The 23,785-nt window shown below is 41.4% G+C and overlaps 3 protein-coding genes across 7 annotated transcripts; 1 reads left to right on the forward strand and 2 right to left on the reverse strand.

Moving 5' to 3' along the window:
- Positions 1-2,228: 2,228 nt before the first annotated feature.
- LOC147439873 (uncharacterized) lies at positions 2,229-3,032 on the forward strand. The gene has a single exon (XM_086484075.1). It carries the CDS (start codon positions 2,229-2,231, stop codon positions 3,030-3,032), a length of 804 nt encoding a protein of 267 aa, XP_086340201.1.
- Positions 3,033-18,200: 15,168 nt separating this feature from the next.
- On the reverse strand, positions 18,201-22,207 carry LOC147439874 (uncharacterized). 3 transcript variants are annotated; one of them, XM_086485597.1, is made up of 3 exons: positions 22,123-22,207; positions 19,592-19,870; positions 18,201-19,439 (listed from the first exon to the last, which is right to left on the reverse strand). In XM_086485597.1, exons 2-3 carry the CDS (start codon positions 19,803-19,805, stop codon positions 18,448-18,450), a joined length of 1,206 nt encoding a protein of 401 aa, XP_086341723.1. In that variant the 5' UTR covers positions 19,806-19,870; positions 22,123-22,207; the 3' UTR covers positions 18,201-18,447. The 3 variants fall into 3 exon arrangements, with proteins under 3 accessions (XP_086341723.1, XP_086341724.1, XP_086341725.1); XM_086485598.1 differs by lacking the exon at positions 22,123-22,207 and adding an exon at positions 21,927-22,063; XM_086485599.1 differs by lacking the exon at positions 22,123-22,207 and having other exon boundaries at positions 18,201-19,436; positions 19,592-19,805.
- Positions 22,071-23,481, reverse strand: LOC147439875 (uncharacterized). Of its 3 annotated transcripts, XM_086485602.1 has the most exons (7): positions 23,323-23,481; positions 23,111-23,231; positions 22,998-23,018; positions 22,890-22,932; positions 22,688-22,806; positions 22,477-22,590; positions 22,076-22,207 (listed from the first exon to the last, which is right to left on the reverse strand). In XM_086485602.1, exons 2-7 carry the CDS (start codon positions 23,156-23,158, stop codon positions 22,157-22,159), a joined length of 396 nt encoding a protein of 131 aa, XP_086341728.1. In that variant the 5' UTR covers positions 23,159-23,231; positions 23,323-23,481; the 3' UTR covers positions 22,076-22,156. The 3 variants fall into 3 exon arrangements, with proteins under 3 accessions (XP_086341726.1, XP_086341727.1, XP_086341728.1); XM_086485600.1 differs by lacking the exon at positions 23,323-23,481 and having other exon boundaries at positions 22,071-22,207; positions 22,395-22,603; positions 22,890-23,018; XM_086485601.1 differs by lacking the exon at positions 23,323-23,481 and having other exon boundaries at positions 22,071-22,207; positions 22,395-22,603; positions 22,890-23,174.
- Between the last annotated feature and the right edge of the window lie 304 nt (positions 23,482-23,785).

Here is a 23,785-nt window from a genome sequence, read left to right on the forward strand (position 1 = left end):
GGTTTGACCTTTGGACACAACCTTTGAATTTTGGAACCTTAGCATTTTGGAAGTCTTAATGGGCTGAACCTTAGGGTCTTTTTAGCCCATTGTTGCACGTGGCTCTTTTGTAGATGGCCCCCCCCTTTGGATCCCTATTTTCTCTCCTTTGGATCCCTACTGTGGCCGGTCTGCTAGCTTAACCAATATTCTAGCTTTTTCAAATGGTTGGCAGTACCTAGCACCCCGTGGTTCAGAAGTTGCAGCAATCATACCTGGGCATGGAGATGAAAGAAATGTGGGGCATCATGATATTTTATTGCAATATCAAAGAGGACTTAAAAGAATTTCTTCCTTGCATCGCTCATATATGCCTTTACTATATGTTTTGTTGTTTCGAAGAGGAGAAGATTGCTGGCACCGGTACATACCTCTTCTCAATATCAATAATGATGCTAACTCCGATGATGATGCCGGTGGGAATACTGAAAGGAGAACACACTTTATGACTCAAAAGCAGTATTATACATTTCGGATACAAGTAAGGAGTGACACCGCAGAGTGTCTTTTACGAGGAGGTAGGTTATTGCAGCAATAGATTGTTGATGCTTACAGCACAATGGAGGAGTCTAGGCTACTATGGTTGAGAAACCATCAGAAGGAACTTCGTGTTGAAGCTTATCAAGGCCTTGCAAACATGGTGGTAGCTAGGGATGTGGTGGAAGGAGTGAGAGGTATTAATGTTGGACAAAGAATTGTTTTGCCTTCGTCTTTTGTGGGTGGCCCACGACATATGTATCATCTCTATCAAGATTCCATGGCAATTGTGTGCAAGCGTGGGAAGCCAGACCTATTTATAACTTTCACATGCAATCCACGTTGGAAAGAGATTGATGATGCCTTATTGCCAAGGCAAAGTGCTTTTGATCGTCCTGATTTGACATCACGAGTCTTTTATCATAAGTTTAAAGACTTGATGCATTTGCTTATATAGGGTTCTATTTTTGGAGATGTCATTGGCCATGTCAGTGTGATAGAATTCCAGAAAAGAGGACTTCCTCATGCTCATATTTTGTTGATACTTGCATCTCAGTACAATCCCACTGATGTTTCACACTATGATAAAATGGTTTGTGATGAGCTACCAGACAAAGACAAGTTCCCTGATTTGCACAATGTTATAACAAGTTGTAACATTCACGTTCCATGTGGTGTCTTGAGTCAAAATGCACCATGCATGGTAGAAGGGAGGTGCAGATTTAAATATCCACGCAAGTTTTGTGCAGAAACTTGCATTGATGGCGCTGGATATCCAACATACATGCGACGAGATTATGGAAATTATGTGCTATCAAAACAAATGAAGCTGGATAATCGATGGGTTGTGCCATATAATCCACTTCTCTCATTGAGATATAAAGCTCACATTAATGTCGAAATATGCTCGACTATCATAGCTGTAAAATATCTTTACAAATATGTGTATAAGGGCCATGATAGAGCCACAGTCTTGCCGCAAGATGGTGAAGGTGTTCTTGATGAAATTAAGAGCTATCTAGAGGCACGTTATGTATCACAATTGCGACAATTATTTGTGATCATTTTGGTGTTTTGTGAGCCTTTGTCTCCAGGTACTCTATGGAATAATTTCTCCAAAGATCTTTCTGAGGACTTTTTTTATTCTTTGCGCACACGTACGCTTGATGAGCATGTTCGTCATGAAATAGCAAACAACCAAGCATTATCTACCCTAAATTATATGCTTCAACAATATGGAAAACGACTTGTTGACTATTCTGGAATGCCTAGCATAGATCAAGCACGTTTATTCCAGCGTAGTGGTGGATTACTAAGTGAGGAGACAATATTCAATGCACATGAACAAAATGATTTGGCAGATAGAATGGAGAGTTATTTGAATCAAGGGCAACACATTGCATATAATGAAGTCATGGAGGCAGTTGAAAAGGCAGAAGGAAGTATTTATTTTTCTAGATGGACCGGGTGGAACTGGAAAAACATATCTTTATAATGCCTTGCTCTCTCGCATTCGTGGTCAAAAAAATGTTTCTTTGGCATGTGCATCATCCGGCATTGCAGCTTTACTTCTTAGCAATGGAAGGACCGCTCACTCAAGGTTTAAAATACCATTAGAGTTGCATTCGGAATCAACATGTAGTATCAAAGTGAACAGTTAGCTTGCTGAACTTTTGAAGAGAGCTTCCTTGATCATATGGGATGAAGCTCCCATGACCCATCAATATGCTTATGAGGCACTAGATCAAACATTAAGGGACGTGATGCAAAATGATGTATTGTTTGGAGGAAAAGTGCTTTTGTTTGGGGGTGATTTTAGACAAATCTTGCATGTTGTCCGTAAAGGAAGTCGTGCAAATATTGTGAATGCATATTTGTGTCACTCACACATATGGAAATATATAAAGGTTTTGCGGTTAACAGACAATATGCGTGTGTTTCAAGGCTCAAATAATGCACTTGCAAGAGAATTTGTAGATTGGATACTTTGCATTGGTAATGGTCATGGAGATTTGAATGAACGTGTCCCATTGCCAAATCATATGCTTCTTCCAGAAAATAGTCTTGAAGGGCTCATTGATTGTATATATGGAGATATGAAACACATTCAAGATTACAAGAGGTTTTTTAAGGATAGAGGTATACTTGCTCCTCGCAATAAGGAGGTTGATGCCATTAATGACTTGGCCATGGGTAAAATGAGAGGAATATTCAAGGAATATGTGAGTGCAGACTCAGTATGTTCATATGATTGTAGCAGTATTCTTTATACAACTGAATTTTTGAATTCTCTTGAGCTTGGGGGAGGTTTTCCACCACACTCTTTGCAATTGAAAGAGAATGACCCAATTATGCTTCTTCGCAACTTGGATCCTCGACAAGGTTTGTGCAATGGTACAAGGTTGATATGTAAGCAGTTTCACCACAGGATTATTGATGCAGAAGTAATCACTGGGTCACATGCTGGAGAAAGGGTATTCATACCCAAAATAGACTTTTTTATAGGGGCTTCTTAGGGACTACCTTTTGAAATGAAGCGTAGATAGTTTCCTGTGAGGCTTGCATTTGGAACGACAATCAACAAGGCACAAGGTCAAACACTCAAAGTTTTGGGTTTGTATCTAGCTACAAAATAGTTCTTGATGATGCTCAAAGATTGAATATAAGTGAATCCGAAGACCTCCAATGGTTTACACTCAAAACATTGTGTACAAAGAGGTTTTACAACTAACAAATATATAAGGTTTGAGAGGCAACATTGGACCGTGGTTATTCCACGTGTAAGCTTAAGTATATTTTGGGTCTTTGTCATTCTATTTTTCATTGTCTCTTATTGAAGGACTATAATTGAAATAATTGAGGGAACTGGAAGAATTTATTGTGTTTTATTGATAGCTTTTGGGAATGTTCTCTTCTTTTTTGTTGCCTTGGTGGCTCCTTTGTTGTACCAAAATGTGATCACAAATAATCGTCACAAACACACACACTTGATTCAAACCAAATCATGTATGCTCTCGCCAATGTGTCCTGTGACCATGATGACATTGAGCACTGCACGAGAGAGAGAGAGAGAGAGAGAGAGAGAGAGAGAGAGAGAGAGAGAGAGAGAGAGAGAGAGAGAGAGAGATAGAGAGAGAGAAAGAGACTGCCGGAGGCGGCCGACCATACTAGTGTCACTCTAAAAACCATGTAACTCTAGTGCATGTGGACATTAAATTGAGTGGAATCCACCGTTACTATGAGTCAAATAAGGATGTCCTTGATAGAGTAGCTAGTGTAATAGAGGAATCGTAAAAAATGATAGGGTGGAATTACTTCTACTTTACTAGCATGCCATGTATGCAATTTAGGAAAATATAGTAATAAGGCCCTAGCTACAATGAATATCTCAATCGTTTGAGTCAATATCATGCGTGCCTTGCACAATCTGTATTGGCATAGATACATCACAACTCAACATTGCCAAACTTCAAATGTGAGATTATATCCTCTTATTGACAATGCCTCAAACCTTTCCACCATTTCTCTTGATCCCAAGGACCAATGAGTAGTATCTCGATATGGGATAGAAGCCTTGCTTCTCATATGGTCTACAAAGAAGTGAGCAATATCTCGGTATGGGGTAGAATCCATATTTCTCATATGGCCTACAAAGCACTTTGCTTTGCAAAGAAGAAGATCTTGTCCATTTGAAAAATTGAAAACACCAAAAAGCTAGAAGAACATGAAATTTGCAAGCCTTGTTGCCCCTCTACAGTAATTTGTCTTGAAATTTAAAACAAATTCTTGCTTGAGAGTGAATTTCAATTGGCTTTTGTTGTTTGTTCTTGAATTTGGCTCATGTCCATGTAGCTGATGAGTTTGTCTCATAACCATGCATGCTGATAAATTTAGATATGTTGTATGTACCAAGCATGAGAGTGAATTTCAATCGGCTTCTATTGTCCGTTCTTGACTTTGGCTCATGTCCATGTAGCTAATGAGTTTGTCTCATAACCATGCATGCTGATAAATTTAGATCTATTGTATGTACCAAGCATGCCCCCTTGGCCTCGTTCCCACTGACGCCTTGTGAGATATCATTCACACATGCTGCAAATTTCTCTCATGTCCGTATATTGATAGCATATTTCAAACTTTGGAAGCTTGTATGTAATATTCCTAAATGGGAAGCCTACTTTGCATAAGTATATTGAAAGGATAAAACATTATGGAGCACATGTGCTCATAGCTAACATGTGCTCTTGCTGACATATAGATATCAAGGTAAAAGAAAATCAACCTTGTCGATCATTTACACATAATTGACCTTGTTGAATAATACATCATATTGAGAATCACAAAAGCACCTTAGATCCCCCAATGTTGAAATAAGGTAGCTCATGAAATTTAGCTATCAACTTCATCTTAGTACAAAAACTTTCATGATCAAAGAAATTGTTGTTTGTAAAGATAGCTTTGTAGAAGATTCTGCAAGACTAATAAGTTCAAAAATGTAAACCTTAAATTGAATGAACTTACCAACTTTCTTGAATAACCGTCCTTGGAATTGAAAGTCGTAGCACAAGATACCTCACATGTGAAGAATCTTTGCTTCTTGACAAGGATAGCAAGGCTAGTACTCATATAGCGACCCTAGCATGTACTAAATTCTCGAGGGATCTGGTAACCCATTTGGCTTGGAATTGTAACGCCCAAGGCAAGGTTCAAATCTCGCAAAAGAACAAAGCCCAAGGCACGCTTGACAAGGACAGTAGGACCCATGCGCAATTAGTTGTCTCAATACCCATGAGGTCCTAGAGCCATTGTTATAAATGCGAGAAGATGCTTTGTTTGACTTGGGAATGTGAAGCCAAAGGCAAAAGCAGGAACTCACAAGAGGACAAAGGCAAAGGCAAGCTTGACAAAGGAAATTGTCATGGCACACGTGGTGATGGCCATAGTGCACGACGATGCCAGATTTCTAGTCAAGTGGCCATTGCCCCAATTTGCTTCAACCAGGAACAATCTTGTGAGCAGTAAAGAGGGACAAACAAAGCTCCCTACAAATGAGTTGGACCCATGTGCTATATGTAGGCTCTCGGGACACCATAGCCAAGGTTAACATGATGACATTTTCCTACAATATAAAATTATACATAAAGCTATGAAACCCCAAAAGATGAAATCTCAAACCTTACGATCCATCCCGATTGTTGTGCTCTGTCTAGTGCCTGAATCCTAGAATCACCCATTTACTTTGCAGCCTTGAATGAGGTTCCCCTTGCAAACGTTGAAACCACTTTTTGTGCCTTTATTCTTGTGGAGTCTGAGGTGAGCTACGGTTCTTGAAGTTGATAAGACCTTGTACTCTTGTTGTGCTCTTGAAACCTCTTTGCTTGTACAAAATTTTCTTTAAAGATCTTCCACCTTGGAGAAGTCAAAGCCTTGTGCGACTTCCATCCTTTGTGTGACTTGTATGGAAAGTGAGGCAGGGCCCTTGTGATGACCCTTGGTCTCCTTAGGGCACCCAAAAGTTCTCCCAATATGAAGCAGAAAAGAAACCATGGCAATCTCTGTTGCATCAATGCTGCCATAGTGAAGAAGAAGAGCTAGTCCTTTGTCGATGGTGCCTCCTCACGAGCTCATGCAAAAATGCAAAATGTAGAGAAAGATATTGCAATCCCTTTTAAGCCCATAAAAGCATCAAGTGATGCTCGTTATTGTCTTCTCCTTGTATGTACAAGTGAAGATTCTTGTGATTGCTCTATTGAGCCCCACCATGGAAGCCTTGTTTCACGTGATTCAGAGAGAGAGAGAGAGAGAGAGAGAGAGAGAGAGAGAGAGAGAGAGAGAGAGAGAGTCCATCCAAGCTCAACACTTGCTCTTCCCCCTCCTCCATAGCTACCTTTCTCTCGTGAGCTATGATACCAATTGAAGAGCCTTGGGACTAGCACATGCACATCTTCACCTAGACACACCATATATATGCCCTTAGCCTAACATTCCAAGGGTATCAGCACCAACTAGCAAGCTGCTTGTGGCAGACAACATAGTAGTAGTGGTAGCTAACAAGGTTGCAATGCTAACTACACTACCAACACTACTATCTTTTATGCTAGGTTACTTTCCATCAGTATGTCTGACACTGGTAACTATCAAGCTACACATAAAACCCACTTGTCAGACGTTTGAAGCATAGATATGACCTACAACCATCTAGAGTAGGGACCAACAAAATTCTAGTACTATGTTACATACATGTTCCCACCCTATCAACATATACCAATGTACCCAACACAAGAAAAGGGTAGCAAAGATCAAGATTATATCATAGAGATAGAATGCATAGTAGAATTTTTTGATAGCACTATTTAGCATCATAGGTGTTGGCATAGTTCATGATTCTGCTCTATAATTCAAGGAGCTAATATTGCCAAGCATCACCAAAGATACTATAACATGTGAGATGGTTTACATGCATCCCATAGCCATGAAAGTCTCGTTGCTTGAAGCCAAGTGAGAAAAATACTAAATATGGTACACATGAGCACAAGGTAGCACAAACATGCCAGGACTATCCTCATTCTACATGACAAGACCATAACGTAGCACAAACATGCCGAGACCATCCTCATTCTACATGACCAATCCCCAAGCACTACAAATGCTATGCAAATCTAAGGAGACCATATCATAGGGTAGAATTTTGGTGCATGCACACATAAAAACATGTTTCTCCTTTTGGATTGCATGAATTTGACAAAGCCTATTTGTGCATGCTAAGACTCTTCCCTTTTATGGTCCAATTCAAGCTACTCTAGAGTTTCTTACCTAGCACCAATAGGTACATTGTCCACAATCATCCCTGCCAAAGTTTGGATAGTGAGACATTGAGAGTATTCCTATGAACTTTTCTCCTAAATACCTACAATTTTTTTGCATCTTGTGCATTTTGGCCAATTTTTTCCTCTTGTAACTCAACATCTGTATCTTGCAATTGACATCTCAAGGTGTCCACCAAGAGCTGTGGACCTTCATATCGATGCATTTTTGCCTTTGCAAATCTACATGTATTGTATTCAGACAACACAATAGTATGTTTGGTTTCAACCACATCATGTAATCTATCCAAATTTGTAACAGAATCTAGACTAAAGTACATGTTCTTCTTCAAAGCCTACAATCCCAAAAGTGGAGGTTCTTGTCTGTGCTCTTGCATTGCCTTTGATCGCTCAATCTTTGGACCCTATCTTGACCTAGAGCTATGTGTTGAGGAAGACCCATGGAAAATAGCTCATATTTTATTCTTTGATGTATATTTTATGCATCCATACAAAAAATCATCTCCTTCACAAATAAAGCCTATTGGCCCCTTTGAAATTCCATGTAGAAATTCTCTAGAAAATGCTTTGGTTACCTCCATCCCATAATTTTTGAGGGGTTCATGGTAAATACATGTGAAGAACGCGTAGAACCTGGGCCAAAAATATAGCCTTGCAACCATGCATTTTACTTTTCTACCCCTTCTTGCCACCACTTCAAAACAATTTAGCTAGTCCTTATCGTTGACATCTGCCTCGCCTATGCTCCTGCATCCACATTGAAATCATAAAGGCCAACTAGCACATACAAAGGATACAAGCACGTCTCTAGAGCCCTTTGACATTAATTGATGTGTAGGAAAGTTTCAAAAGGTGGGAAATGCATGATGTCTATATAACAATGCTAAAAAAAACAAAGGTTTAGTGTTATACCAACTACAAAGTTTAAGACTTACATCTTAAGTTTAGCTAATTGAGAATTTGGAACCTGAGACCTAGTGTAATGCTTCTAAAATGCATGAACATGCATGGATTCAAGGCATGCAATGGAATGCAACTTCTTGATGACTACACATATACTATCCCTTAGCACCCTGAAAGCATGATAATACGCCCAATAATGTAAAGAGAAAAAGAAGACCAGAGATGTGATAAAATTTCTAGCATACACAAGTCATTTCCACTCAGAAAACTCTCATCACAGTCCTAACCTATGAAAAGACAACTATATTTACAATCTTGAATTCTTCACAAACTAGCTCACCTCTGTGCTTAGAGTGACATCTAAGCTTGACTACATTTTGGGCTTCTGATTTGGTGTGCTCAAAGGAGTAGATTTGGGTGTAAGAAAAGAATGCCACTTTGTAGTCCTTTGTCCTTTATTGTAGCCCCTTTAGAAATTTTCTCACATATAGCATGATTTGTATGAGAATTCCTAGATGGGGATGGCTTTGAAGAGGACCTAACCTTGAGTGGAAACGTCCCTAAAGGAGTGGGAGAGGGAGATTGTGTTGCATGGTTCTAAGCATGCGATGATTTGGAGGCTTCACCCTTGCTGAGAGACCTCCCTCTCACTTGCTAAGAGGCCTCCTTCTTAATTGCTTGACCTTCTTTGACTACTACCCTCCCACTTCTTGGCTACTTCCCTTGCCATGCTAGCTCCCATAGGGGACCCCTCTGTTGCAACCGATGGGAGGGCTTCATGGTGTTTGGGGGGGGCTCACTCCATGTCAAACTACTATATCATATGCGTTCAAGGAGTATTATTAAAATCCCTTATTTGTGAAAATTTTCATGATTAACGAGATTATAACACACCCTTTTTCTATACAATCTGTAAATTTTTCTTTGACGTTCCTTAACACTAGTTCTGTAATTGGGCACTTAAGTGTCCTGAGACACTAAAGTGTCCTGTTTTTCTACCAAGTTTTGGCAATTTATTTGTCAAGCTAGAAAGAACTTTTTTACACCTTGCTTCTACCATAGATTGGTTATGAGGGAAAGAAAACACTGGATTTTTCTCCATATCAAAATACAATCCGTATCGAAAGAATTTTGGTAAGTTCTAAGACATAAATTTTAGTAAAATTTCAAGCTGTTTTGCCAAAAAAATCATAAAATTATTATATTTTTTATAGAGATGGCCTTTTTACCGTTTATAAAATCCAAGTGTTAGCACTTAGTGTTACAAAACAATGGAATGCACTTCAAAGATAAGTTTTCAAGTCACATGCAAGTTATAGACATAATTTATACGTGAACACGTGCTGAATAAGAGCATAATTTTGGTCTTCCAAAGGTCCCCTCATGGAATTGGTACTATTCTAGTGCAATTTGACAACTACAAATGACTTTATATGTTTAAACCAAGAAACTACATACTTTTTGGGCTCCCTAACTCAATTAAATCTCGTTGCTTGAACTCTATGTTGAAATTTTTATCGTGCAAAAACTCTTGAAAATCTTGAGTTCTCCATAATAACATTGAAACCAAGGTTTTAGGCACCCCAATTGTGTATGTGCCATTTACTTTGATACATTTAGTTGATCTACATGGAAAGTTTGATATTATTTGAGCTTTTGAATGCTTATGTGCCAAGAATGAAAATATGAAAATTTTCTCTTATGCAGTTTTGAATATAACACCAATTTAGGAATTTAGGGAATTATTCAAGTCCCATTTTTTAACATAGGACTTGAAAACTCAAAGCTTTTTGCCTCTTTTGCTCTAAATTTAGCACATATATTGATTGTTCTATTTATGATCAAGGCACTAGAAGATCAATTTAGGAATGCTCTGAAAAGTTCATCCCATCTTTTATAATGGTGCTTCTAATTTTGGCTATCTAAAGGAGTCAATCATGTAGTGTATACTATCCTCTTGATAGTGGAAGAATATATGCTCTACAACTAAATATACATATACATTTTAATTATTTGGAGATAAAAAATTTCTAATGTTACATAAAAATTAACTTCACTTTTTTAAAATTTTGGACAAGGTAAATTTCAAAATAGTAACCAATGATTGGACTTTTTCCAAGAACAAAGATACAATTTTCCTCCTTTAGACCAAGTTTATGCAAGAAAAATAAAACATGCTAATGATTATAAAAGTTTGAAAATGTCTATCAAAATTCTTGAAACAAGCTATAGGTTTGTGATCTCTAAGAGAAAGGTTCTGCTTAAAGTTAATAATCTCACAAGGGTCAATCTTAATTTTGAGCCTTCAACATTTTCTAGGCATAAAATCGGCATGAAGCTTGAACTTGAGCTTCGACCCACTTATAAGCACAAAATGGGCATGGGTTTTAGCCTCCACCCCATTTTGGGTAAGGAATGGGCAAGATCCTTGAACTTAAGGGCAAGCCTCTATCACTTGCTAGATAGAAAATGGGTACAAGGCTCGCCACTCCACCCCTACTAGCTACAAAATGGGAAGAAAGGAACTCACATGGATATCTCAAAAAGAAAGTGGGCATGAGACCTCCTATACCTTGTAACTTGTTGTAGAAATAATGGGCATGAGGTGAATGAGGTTCGAACGTAAGTTAGGTTCTTACCTCCACCTCATTCACACAAATTATTGGTATGACGCTCGGATTCAAACACAAGTCTCCACCTCTACTAGGTACAAAATGGGAAGAAAGGCAGTTACATGGTATATCTCAAAAAGAAATCGGGCATGAGACCTCCTCTACCTTGTTGTAGTAATAATGGGCATGAGGCTTGAACTTAAGTTCGAACCTCTACCTCATTATTTTGACACAAATTATTGGCATGAGGCTCAAATTCAAAAACAAGCCTCCACCCGTACTAGGTACAAAATGAGAAGAAAGGCAGCTACATGGTATATCTCAAAAAGAAATCGGTCATGTGACCTCCTCCGCCTCGTTGTAGTAATAAATACGGCCAAGAGGCTCGAACTTAAGTTCGAGCCTCAACCCCTCCAAGGTACAAAAAAGGCACAAGACACCCACATGGCATAGTTCAAAAACCTAACACAAGGCAACAAAAAGGGGGGAGAGAGAGAGAGAGAGAGAGAGAGAGAGAGAGAGAGAGAGAGAGAGAGAGAGAGAATGGATTCTACAGAAGATACTTGGTGGACGCAATCTTGTTGCACACAAGATATTCTTAAATTCAGAATTTCCCTGGTCCAATGCTGTTAATTTAAGCTGACTAGCACAATATGGAATAGCTCTTCTGGCTACCTGGAGGTCTCTTGGAGGTTCTCTTCAAAATGACACACACCCCTTGTGGCCTACTTGAAATTTCTCCATTGTTGGTAGCAGCTCCAACCTGATTCGCTATCTTGTTAAGCAACTTCACCAAATAAGCCTGTTGTCATTTCCATGACAACGGTCGCCTCCTAGTGGTGGACAAGAGCCCAAGGGTGGAATGATAGTGGTGCATTGAATGGTGAGTTTGAGAGTTTTATCTTGCATGAATCAAAGAGCTTCTCTTTGTAGAACTCGCTACTCGCAACACACACATTTGGCAGTAGCATCAAGTTTCCAAAACTTTTAGCGTGGGCAGCAGGAAACGATGGCAGATGGTTGCCAAAAGGTTCAACATAGGCAGTAGGCGATGGTGGAGGATGGTTGCCGAGAGGTTTAGCAGGGACAGTGATCCCCTTTTGCTTCATCATCCTCCAAAGCTGTCGGCTTGTCCCTTCTTGTTGCAGGAGCAGCTGGGATCATGCCGCCTCACACTATACATTTGTCTCTGCAAAGCCACAGATGCTGGCAACAATCCAGGCGACATAGAGGCGAATGGTTTAGCATGGACTTCTAGCACGAGCGATCATTACTGGGCGGTTCAGCAAGTGGGATTGCCACCTCACACCATCCGTTTGTCTCTGCAGATCCACAGATGCTAGAAGCAGTCCAAGCGATAGTGGGGTGGAGACTCAATGCTGGGAGGTTCAACATGGTGACAGTGGGGTGCGACTCAATGTTGAGAGATTCAGCATGGTGGTAGTGGGGCTGATGGTTGCCAAGAGGTTCACCATGGTAATCGATAGCAGCGTTTCCAGATCCGCCGTTAGTATATGACGGCCGTCAATTTCAAAATTCAAATTAAAGTGTTCTAAATTTGGATGGGTGGCCAAGCTCGAGCATACAAATTCTTCATCGTGCGGATGGGCCACACCCTTTGTTCACTTAGAGAGCAAGAGTAGAGCATCCATTGACCCTCTAGGCTCGACCTCAAGTTTGAGCATTTGGTTCAAGACTTTGTGCTAGACTTGGGGAAAAATGCATTTGAGCCTCCAAGGTAGTTATGAGTGAGAGTCCCGTCTTGCTAAATTGAGTGTCTGCAAGGGCTCAATGTGGTGCAACAACTTGGTGCACATGTCATGGAAAGTGCTTCCAAAACTTGGAGGGGATGGATCTATGCTCTATAAGCACTCCAAAAGCTGGCTTGATCATAAGTTTTTACAAAGCATCAGCATGCCAACCGGTTGTGCCAGGTCACAAGTAGCTCAACAAAGCAAATAACCTACTGAAACTGCTGCAACAAAATGGGCAAATTGGTAAACCCTTACTTGCTCATCGGAAGGCTACCTAGAAATTTCCTTGCACTTTGTCATAGTCGTGTGCCAGGAATGAGTGCATATAGAACATGAGAATGGTGAGCCTCTCCAACCCTTGCAAAAAGTGTTAGGTGGGATGTGGCTCTGAGGGTGTTTACAAGTTGAGCCTCAACAACAATTTCGATTCCATCTTTCCTAATTTGTTATCACCACAAAGACTCTACAATTGTTTTTGTTTGCATTGGCAAGGAGCGTGAACCTAGAGCTTGAGCCTCCACATCTCTAGACACACTCTATAATTGTTTTTGTTAGTCAATGCATTGGCAAGGAGCCTAAACCTAGATCAGCTTGAGCCTCCATGTCTCTTAACAAAACTTTTGGTCTTATTCTTGCTCAATAGTTACTAGTCAGTGGTGGACATAGCAGTCATAGGAGTAAAACATCACATGTTTTCTTTATACACATCTTTTTATGTTTTAGCACAACTAGAATTTTCACAAGATCGAGACTTATGCATTGGCAAGGAGACTCATCCTAGAGTTTGAGTCTCTAAATCTCATCTACCACAAGCTTTGTTTGGGAGAAGCATAATCGAAATTTAACAGTGGTCCTTAGTGAGAATTTTCATAGTCTATAGAAACGTAGCCAAAAAAAAAATCCTCATTGAATACTCATCCTTCTTAGCATTTTGTTAGTAGTAACTATAGTTAACCATAAGCGCGAGTTCCCTAAATAAAACTAAGAGTGTCAAACATTACATATGTGTAGTCTTTCATGCAAATTTTCTTATAAATGGTATTTCTTGTAGACAAGAAATATGAGGACATCATTCAACACTAGCTCTCATCCTACAAACTATAAATGAGACGAAGACAAGAAATATGTCCCATTTTTATGCATTTTTCTCAATTTTCCTAAATTGATCTTATATTTAAAATGATCCAATAATTGTTGCATACTAAAGCCCTTCTACTTGCCACCTTGAGTGCTCAAAGGAAAGGGAAAGCAATGTATCACTTTCTAAAACTCACAAATACATCAAAAACATATTTTTCTTTATGAAGAAAGATATGCTTGAAATGACTATATCAAACACATGGAACTTTTTATTATTTTATATACTCCAAACTTTTTTTTTTTGTACATGAAACTTTCAATTATCTATAGCAAAATTGTGGAAGAGTCACCTAAAATTTTCTACAAGGTCGCTTCATATTTTTTTTAGCTTAAAAAGGCGATTTCTTCAAAGCGTCCAATCGCAATCTTACGAGGGTCAACTTGATGAGCATAGTTCTTGATCATGATAGATTCTAAAATGCAAGATTATATTTTTAAAAGATCCTCTAGCTAACATATTTAAGCATATGAAGAGGGTTTACTTAAATAAACCGCTTAATGTAAGAAGCATTTAATTTAAATTTGTGAAAAAAGGACACTTAAAGTGTCATGTTTTGGTACCAAACTAGTGTTAAATGACACCACTGTGTAGGTAAAACTGTGATAGGAACATGTATCATATGTGACACCCCGCCCCCCTCCCCCCTTGAATTCATTGAGCCTTGATTGAATGGACTTCAAATAACTCTTTGTTAGATAAATTCTCCTTTTTTATTCGAATTTAAAGAAATTATATCTCCCCAAGCCAATTCCTTCCTGCCATGCCCAAAACTCGGTATCCAATGTACCAATAAATCATGCATACACCCTTAGATGATTTTCCATTACTACCGAGTCGATACTACTACACTATCACATTTCACTTAGTACTACTTGCAAGCATTAAATTTTAGTGTACATTACCATATGTAGTGGTGCTAAATTAGTAACATACATGTACCTCATGTTGATATTTTAGCAAGATTCATACACGCAAGTTATGGGGTTCATGTTAGTGGTACAAATATTGTTCAAACGGGTCCGCTTTTTGCTACAATCTTTGTAGATAGGGGATCGACGGCTCGTTTGGCAAGAACATATATAGGGGTTTCCTAATGTCATTGCAAGCAAGTGACATTTTCACGTAATAGTGAATCCTTTAGGGGTTATCCTCTTGCTATTGAGTTGCTATTTTTTCTTGTTTTGCTTGATTTAAGTTTTTTCTTTGAACCCTAAGTAGAGGAGAGGCTACTAGAGCTAGATCGAGTAGGTGCCCAAAACGTTTTTTTTGAGTCTTATGAGAGAGAATCAACAGAGATTCGCACTTGAGTGAATAAGAAAAAAAGTGGTTGAAGTGATAAAAAGAACAAGCCAAGCTTTGGCAATGGTGCACCTGGAAGAATGTGTGGCACGTGACGGTGCCAAAATGTTTTCTTTTCTTCTGATTTTTTTTAGCTCCTCACATTACAGGAGAATCGACGATGCTGCTAGAAAAATAGATTTTCTGTAAAAATAAGGGCAAACTTGAAATTATCCCAGTTTTAGGTCGTGGTTTGAAGTTTTTGCCGGTTATTGCACTAAAACTTGTGTAAATATCCCGGTTTTCTTGAAGGAAAGCTAAAAATCTAACCGGCAATTCAGAATTTCAAAAATTTCCAAAAAACCCTTTTATCTATTTTGGTTGGATTGTTCAAGATTTGGTAATTAACCAACTCAAATTTTGGCTTTATCGTCTTGTATTTCTTGACGCTCAATCAGTTTTGTTATGAAACGCTCAATTTTAGAAAAGAAGGACACGGGGAGAGAGAGAGAGAGAGAGAGAGAGAGAGATTTTGTGGCTCGACGGGATTTGTGCTGCCAGCAGGCGCAGAGATATATTGTGGTGTGCTCACTACAAGACACTTAGAGAGAGAGACTGGACCAAACTAAGGTTGCCCTCAACGAGTGAGGCAGCTCCTTATATTGAGCACTAGAAAGGTTACATGCCAAGAACAACATAAGTGTCCTCCCACACTAGGTGGTCGGACACACGACCACACACCACACCTCCCCCCTTAGGGAGAAAAAGATGGACATGTTTTTACAATGTTGGGCTGAGAATGGAATTCACAAGAGAGATCAACTCTAACGCCTCATTTGGGGGGAGTGATCATACAACGACTCAAGGATTAGGGATTGAACTTGGGGGCTAGATTCGACATCGTGCCGATCATCATCAAGGCACGGAACTCGTACATCTCGCTTATGCAAACATTAGGTCGCTGTCCCAATGAAATGGACAAAGCGAGGAAGGACTAACTGAGGACTTGACATGTTATTTTTGCGACATACATCCATTTCCATAAGGGGTTTGGTGTGACGATAAGGATTGGTCGACAAGACTGAAATGACAAAAGACTATCACTAAATGCGTAAAAAAGATCTACTGTGGGGTTCTGCATCACAACTATGAGGGCATAAAGACTGGGCACCTCTGCAACCACACTGCAACAACTCCCGTCTCTTCGCCCGCTGAGCAACATCATAGGCAACCTCCTTTGCACGTCGAGTTGTGTCGTAGGTGTTATAGTCCCTTTCTGTGCAGCACTGGTAGTAGTGTCGTAGGTAGTGTCTTTTGCTTTCACTGCGGTGTCGTATGTAGGTAGCGTCCTTTGCTCTGACAGCTGGATCATATGTGGTGTTTCTTGGTTTCGTTGCAGTGTCAGCTGCACTACAGCACCGCAAGTGCATACTGCTGCGATGCCAATCGCGAAGAGGGAAGCCATCACTTTGGTCCTTTGATCCACCTCTCGGCTGTGAAGTGCTTCGAGCATTCTAATTGCCGAAAAGCCAAGATCTTAAGATCCCGGAACCAATGGTATATCGCGCATGTGCAGGGAGCTTTGAAGTAAGGTGAACAGAGACCGGCTGAGGTGAAAAGATTTGCGCAAGATGAGGCTAAGGTGTTGGCGAGCTGTTGCCGCCTTTGCCATCGCAAAACTGGCGGAGAACTAGCCTTCACTCCTTCGCTGCTGCTCCCAGCTTGCACCCGAAACTGCTCGTTCAGCTGCAGATCCTTCCCTTGCTTTTGCTACCGCTTTCTCAGCAACACGTTCTTGTGCTTCTGTAGCTACCCATCCACATGCCTCAACAGCAGCCCTCTCCCGAGCATCTCTAGTCGATGGGCTACCCTCCTCTTTGCACCTCTCTCACTCAGTATCAAACAAGAACGCCATGCTGCATACAGCAAGCAAGCTGTGGGAGCAAGAAATGTGGAATCAAGAAGGGTCCTCTAACTGCCCAAGTGCCCGTCTCCTCCACCAATGTGGTGTGCTCACTACAAGACACTTAGAGAGAGAGACTGGACCAAACTAAGCTTGCCCTCAACGAGTGAGACAGCTCCTTATATTGAGCACTGGAAAGGTTACATGCCAAGAACAACAGAAGTGTCCTCCCACACTAGGTGGTCGGACACACGACCACACTGTGTGGCAACTGTGGCGCAAGGCGGGATTGTGTATCTTGGTTAAGTGTAAGCCTTTGGAATTCCCCTGCAAAGGCAAAAGACGGGAAGGCCGACAGTAGGACGGTGACAGAGAGGCGGCGCGAGAGAATGCTGCCATTCTCTCTGCACGATCAACGAGAGAGAGAATGTTGCCAGGCGATGGCCCACGCGAGAGAGGAAGCAAGCTCCATGGCTGGCACGACACCGAGATGAGCCTGCTGCCATGGCGACGGAACCAAGAGGACCGAAACAGAACGCAAAGTCTTGCTGTGCAGAATAGATTATGGGGATGCGGACTGAGAGAGGAAAGACGGAGACCGCTACGTCTATGTGTGAGCGTAGTGGGGGAAGTAGAGAGAGAAAGGGTATGTGCTAAGGGAGAGAGAGAGAGAGAGAGAGAGAGAGAGAGAGAGAGAGAGAGTACGGAGCCATGATGGGGATGTGTGGGGCGGGCAGGGCTGGCTAGACCTATGGGGTGCACGGGACATGGAGGCATTGGACTGCACAGAGCAAAAGCAGTAGAACCAATAGGGACGCGGCAACTGGGGCAAAAGTGCGACTCTTAATCTGGGACGACAACAATTGGCTCAATTGCTGGATCAAATTTTAAAACTCCTATTTGTATCTAGGAAGTTTGGACTATCCAATCCAACTAGCTATATAGGAACGTGTCCAAAATTTCTTGTGTATATATTGGGACATGTTGAGGGGGCTCACATCAAGTGCACCAGTTGGGCATGCTCCAAACAGATCCCCCATTGATCACGTCCTCTCATTTGGAAAGGGCAACAATTTTCCTTGATACCAGCTTCTGCTACTTAGCATGCCCCATGGCTGGCCTCAACAGTTTGGCATGCACGCAGCAAAGATGCAACCCCCCCCCCCCCCCCCAATTTCGTCTCCTAGCAGTGGATGGCAACGAAGTTCTTAAGACTATTGCAAATAAAGGAGACCATCCAAAGAAGGGATCTTTTCACAAACTAAAACAGGATGAAGCCTCAATATCTGGGTATTCTAAAACAAAGCTCACTCACATTGAGGCCATTAATTGGGTACTTCTGCTGCTTGAAACACATACTTTGGAAGGCTGATTCGTGCTTAAATTTTAAGAGTATTCTCAAAAAGAGGCTTGTTGGTATATGCTGGATCTACAAGGCACTTTCCACAATCATATATGCAGCTAGAAACCTCATTCAAGGTACTCTAATAACTGGATTACATGATTTGGAAGCATTCTACTGGGGAGGAAGGGAACATTGAGAAAGGATGATCATTGTTTCGGCTAGGTCCTTCATTGCAGACTGCCTAAGCCTTTTGATTTGGTACCTACACTGCAGCATAGAAGCATCTGTGCAGCGCTTTCTGCGTAAATTCAGATTCGCATGTTGCAAAATTGCCACCGATTCATCAGAGATAGCTTGGGGATAAGACAATTTTGCATCTGGTTTAGTCTGCAGACTGAGCATATCCCCATTGGCATCAGCTACATCATTAATATGGGCCTGAGTCCTATCTTGCACCTTCCGTTCAGCTGATCCATCACCATACATTTGTGCATTTCTGTGGCATACGTCCGCCAAAGAAGAAGAGATTGATCGAAAACCACTACCATATTCCTTCTGGCATACTTCCATACAAGTGTTATAACTTGGAAGGGGGTCCTGAAGCTCCAGGAGAGACTCATTGACATGGCACCGCGTAGTCAGAGGGCTTGCAGGCCCTTCGATGAGCGTTAGCATGTCTTTGTCATGTCCCAATTGATCGGCTGCACCTGGAAGATGACTGCACTCCTCTGTTTGGACTAAATCTGGCACAGGATTGAATCCTTCACGAACTAATTTGAAGCCAGAATTTTTCACTGAAATTGTAGCTCCATTGACAGGAATCTGCAAAAGGTTCGAAGAAGAGGCTGCATCACCATCATTTTTGTTCAGGATTCTAGCAGCTTCTCTTAGAGTCTGTGAGAAGTGCAAAGGGGATGCATTGTCAAGAACAACATTCAGTTTCCACTCTGCATCAGAATAAGGTCTGACAAGACTAGGGATGAATTCCTGCTCTGCATCAGAATCAAGTTTTACGACAACAATATTGCTTGGGTGCTTGTCTTTCGACGTCAAGGCTGACTCTTTCAGTACGGTAGCCTCTTCGGTCTCATGCTGGTCTTTGTGAGGTAATGGTAAGGATGTGAGGACATTTTGGCCCTCAGAATTTGCTGTTTCAGCACCTGCTGGACAATTTTATACAAATTGTAGGCTCAACCATGCTGATGTTACTTCAAATTTAGTTAAAAAAACGCAAAATGAACCCAGTCGAAGTACTGACACAAAACATGCAGCTTGAACATGCCTTTAGAAGCAACAAACGATACACATTTACTACCTGCTTCAAACATGCAGCATTCCATAATTTCTGTCTGTTGTCGATAAAACGCGAACATCTTCCTCTTGAGTTGTCGAACTGAAAATCTGGTGGCAAAGAGTGTCTGGCAGTAATGCCAAAAAGGGTCTGAATCTTGCTCAGAGGGAATGCAACCATGGCGATTCAAGTGCTCGTGTAACATCTCCAACATTCGAAGCTCTTCCTCAACCCTCATCCTGCTCTGCTATCTTCGATTATAAACGTCTTGTGGATAGGAGCACAATTACTTTATCTGCACACCTGAAGCAAAGCGCAGACCCACAACGTGTAAACAAGCCAGATCATTCTCTACATTTCCAATATACACACCTCTCTCTCTCTCTCTCTCTCTCTCTCTCTCTCTCTCTCTCTCTCAATGCTCATCCATATGACGGCAGGGATTTAGCGAGCCCGTCAGCTTGCTTCACAGGCCATGACCCGGCATTCCTGAAAGACAGACCATGGAGCGGAACTAGCATGCAAGAGCAAAAACTTACTTCATGCTTCCAAGTGCTCACGAGCTTCTCCACAGGTTCGGCATGTAAACATAGTACTCTCCGGGGCTCGGAATTGACGTTTTGCATGCAACCGTGTACTGTGCTCCACTCTGTGTGTGTGAGAGAGAGAGAAAGAGAGAGAGAGAGAGAGAGAGAAGGGGAACGGGGGGTTGTGGGTCACCTGAAGGTGTGATTGACAAGCCTCCCAGAAGTGTGTGAGCGCGTAAATGTGGCGGGAAGGTGTGCGAAATAGATACCTCCCACACTTGAATATTCTGTGAGCAATACAAATGGAGATGTCTATACTAAAGCACATTGATTGTCCTTTTTTGGCCTGCTAAAAGCATTGGCCTTAGTGTTGGGGCCGTTTGGGCGTCCTTCACTGTATGGCGGCCACGTGGAGATTAAAGACGTGTGAGGCATTGCAGAGCCTTAAAGGCTTACATACGGCGACTACGTCGAAGGCAGCTGTCCAGGCAATCTAGCGTGCAATAAATGCAGTCAAGAAGATTGAGTAGACGCCTGCATGGAGAATTTTGCACGGCATCGCGTGGGAGATCCGTGGAAAAGGAGAAGGCTGCAGAGTCTAGACGGCTGCAGACGCGCGAGTTGCTATGCACGAGGCATTTGAGGAGGTGACTACAGGCGAGGAGTTGACGCTGGCGTTCGCTGAGCTGGTGGTGATGTGACGTGAAGGCAGCGTTCTCTTCAAAATCACCTCCTCAAAATCACTCCTCTCTTGAAGGCAGCTTTCGGGAAAAATAACGCTATGATCGGGAGTATGGTCAGGCCTAGGAGGAGCTGTGACGACATTTTGATGCTATCAAAAGGGCTGAATCAAGTGCCAGTGCTTGGAATCCACGCTGAGCAGAGCCTCCGAACTACGCATGCAGCTGGGACACAAGGGGCTTTGGACAGCTTACCATATGGAAAAATATATATAATTGCTAGATATCTTACTAGTTTCAACACACACATCTAGCAAAAGTGCAAACTAGTAAGCGTGAGAATACTCCTAGATGCTTCAAGTAGCAATCTTCTTACCATATAGTAAGTTGAGTTTCTATATGGTAAGATAATTGCTAGATGAATCAAGAGAGTTCAAGCTCACTTACTAGTTTGAGATGTGTTATGAAACTAGCAATATTTCTAGCAACTCGAAGATATAGAATAGTAATTCATCTAGTAATTTCAAAACGAAAAGTAATAATCCTCCTAGCGCTCCCAAACTTACCTCAACACCCCTACTTCTCGATGAAAGTATTCATACTACAACCTGTTAAAATACCCAATCTTTCAAATAATCAATCAATCCTCATCACTTGGAACAATCCACAACAAGTACCATGGAACATAGCACTTGGAACAATCCACAACAAGAGACATGACTCACAAGTAACCTAAACCCCTACAAAGCCGCACAAAACTATGGCCGGATATCAGTATTCCCGGTTCACAATCAACTTACAAAGCATTTGGCCTTATAAAAATAGTCGTTATACACTATAAGTACATACATCAGCCAAGACACAACTTCAACAGGCAATAATACACATTTTCAAGAACTCTCCCCATTGCATACATCGGCCCGCAATGCAAGCTGCAAATTCCACCTGAAAAAATCAACAACTCCATTGACCGTTATGTCTTTCAATATATTCCATGTACTTCATGTACAGTTACCTACATATTTAGCCACCATAATGATATATGCACACAACTCAAAGAGACATGGCCAACGAGCATTCTATCTTCATTCATACAATTACATAAAGCATGTATAGATGTGTGTTTTATAAATGAGAGTATGAGGGCGTTACCTAATATACCAGAGTTTGGCATGTCAACCGAGTGCCCAAATGATGCGCGCCATCACAAAATGGCTGCTAATGTTTTCCCAACAATGGCGTGTCAAAGTGCATGCACTTGTGTTTACCTTGCTCACGCAAAACAATTTTGTACACAAACTAGCAGACCAAGGCACTAGAACACAGCTGTAATAGAGAAGAAACGTGCCATGTAGAATCACATTTGACATCCTCGAGGATCCTTATAGCCTACAACTGGAACAGCTCCTGCTCTCAGCCAGCAACAATATTGCCTGTAACCATCACGTCTTTCAATCATTGATGCAAGCACCATCAAGTTATAAAGTACCGATAGCTTACACACTTACGCAATGCATTAGCTACTTCATACATATGTACATCTTGATGTTCAGACCAAGTTTCATGATTCAATACATGTAAGCTTTTCTTGGTACTTGAGTTAAGAAACTACAAGCTTACCTGCCTTTTAGCCCCTGATCTGTTGAAATAATGGCCGAAAAATACATGGAAAACTCAATCCAAAGCTTTAGTAGTTGTTCACCTTGCTTGTACTCAAAATCGGCAGCACCCAAATGAGCTTGGCAAGCAGTGAAGGCCACATTAGTATTAGGCAGTGCAAGGGCAGCACTGATGGTTTTGCGAGTAGCTCCCCCATCTGTCCATGCATACTGCAAAGGTCACTCAGGCAAACGCAACATACGATGAATAATTGCAACATGAAGGCCATTCCATACAGTAATCCTATTCCAAACCTCTTGGCAAACCCTGCTTTGATTCCCAGCTTCTTGATAGATCGCAAAGCAGCTGAATAGGATGGAAATACTTTTTTCTCTCCAACAAAAGAGTTTATTAACCTCATTTGTGAAATAACCTGCAAGAGATATATGTGTACCTTGAACAAGCAGGCAGGGGAACGCATCCTTCATGCAACACGAGCGTAATAAAGGTTCTAACCTTGAAAGACACTTCCACTGTTCATGAGTATGCTCCTTGGCTTCTAACAGCAATTCCAATCATCACATAGGTGCAAAATTCTCAAGCCAGCACAATGACTGGCCGCACCGCCAGAGTGATCAGAGATAACTGTTACATAGAGAAATTCAAGCATTATACCGCACACAAATTGACCATACGATTAGAGTCAGAAAAGCTGTAGATTGAGTCAATGAGCTTGCCGAGGAAAAAAGGCATGGTTGCCCCATGCGCAGTGCCCACCAAGCCATTTGCCAGTATAACTACTGCATCCACCCAGTCCGCCTAGCGTGCTTAGAGAGCTTGTAGAAGGCCATTGGCCCGCTGTGCAGAGTCGCATCTCTCTCTCTCTCTCTCTCTCTCTCTCTCTCTCTCTCTCTCTCACACACACACACACACACACAGACTGCAGTACCGGAGGGTTTGCATAGTCCATTCTCTACACAGTCGGAGATTGCAGTCGTGGCTGCATCTTGCACGCCTCATCGTCGTGGCGGGATCGCTGGGCTTCTTACAATTCTGCGCAGACCCTTTACCTCTAAATTTTAAAATTTGCGAAAGACAAAACCTAGAGAACATGGCTAAGTTAAAATAAGAGGAACAACACAAAAGCACAGGTGATGGTAGACATGATAGAAGAAGTGAATTTCAAAATACATATGATGGCAATATTCAAGGAAGTGATGATGATGGAGATTTTAGTAGACATGATTATGATTGTAGTGGATTGTAGCGGAAGAACTCGTGATGAAAAAAAAAATGTTATGCTTGGCATTGCCTTGGTTGATATGTATGAAAAATGTGGTAGGGCCAAGAAGCTATGAGTTGTTTCCAATAGATGGGAAGCAAGAGCATCTCTCCACATGCAATCACCACCT

This window comes from Adiantum capillus-veneris, chromosome 16 (genome assembly GCF_014529385.1).
Source record: "Adiantum capillus-veneris isolate H3 chromosome 16, ASM1452938v2, whole genome shotgun sequence".
Classification (NCBI taxonomy): Eukaryota; Viridiplantae; Streptophyta; class Polypodiopsida; order Polypodiales; family Pteridaceae; genus Adiantum; species Adiantum capillus-veneris.

Bases quoted from the DNA above. Each gene is read 5' to 3' on its own strand.
- LOC147439873 (XM_086484075.1), top strand. From the start codon at position 2,229: ATGACCCATCAATATGCTTATGAGGCACTAGATCAAACATTAAGGGAC.
- LOC147439874 (XM_086485597.1), bottom strand. From the start codon at position 19,805: ATGAGGGTTGAGGAAGAGCTTCGAATGTTGGAGATGTTACACGAGCAC. The intron at 19,440-19,591 runs GTAGTAAATGTG...AAAATTGTCCAG, and splicing joins ATGCTGCATGTTTGAAGCAG to CAGGTGCTGAAACAGCAAAT.
- LOC147439875 (XM_086485600.1), bottom strand. From the start codon at position 22,914: ATGAACAGTGGAAGTGTCTTTCAAG. The intron at 22,604-22,687 runs GTTTGGAATAGG...TGACCTTTGCAG, and splicing joins AAAGCAGGGTTTGCCAAGAG to TATGCATGGACAGATGGGGG. The intron at 22,208-22,394 runs GTAAGCTTGTAG...TGATGGTTACAG, and splicing joins GATCAGGGGCTAAAAGGCAG to GCAATATTGTTGCTGGCTGA.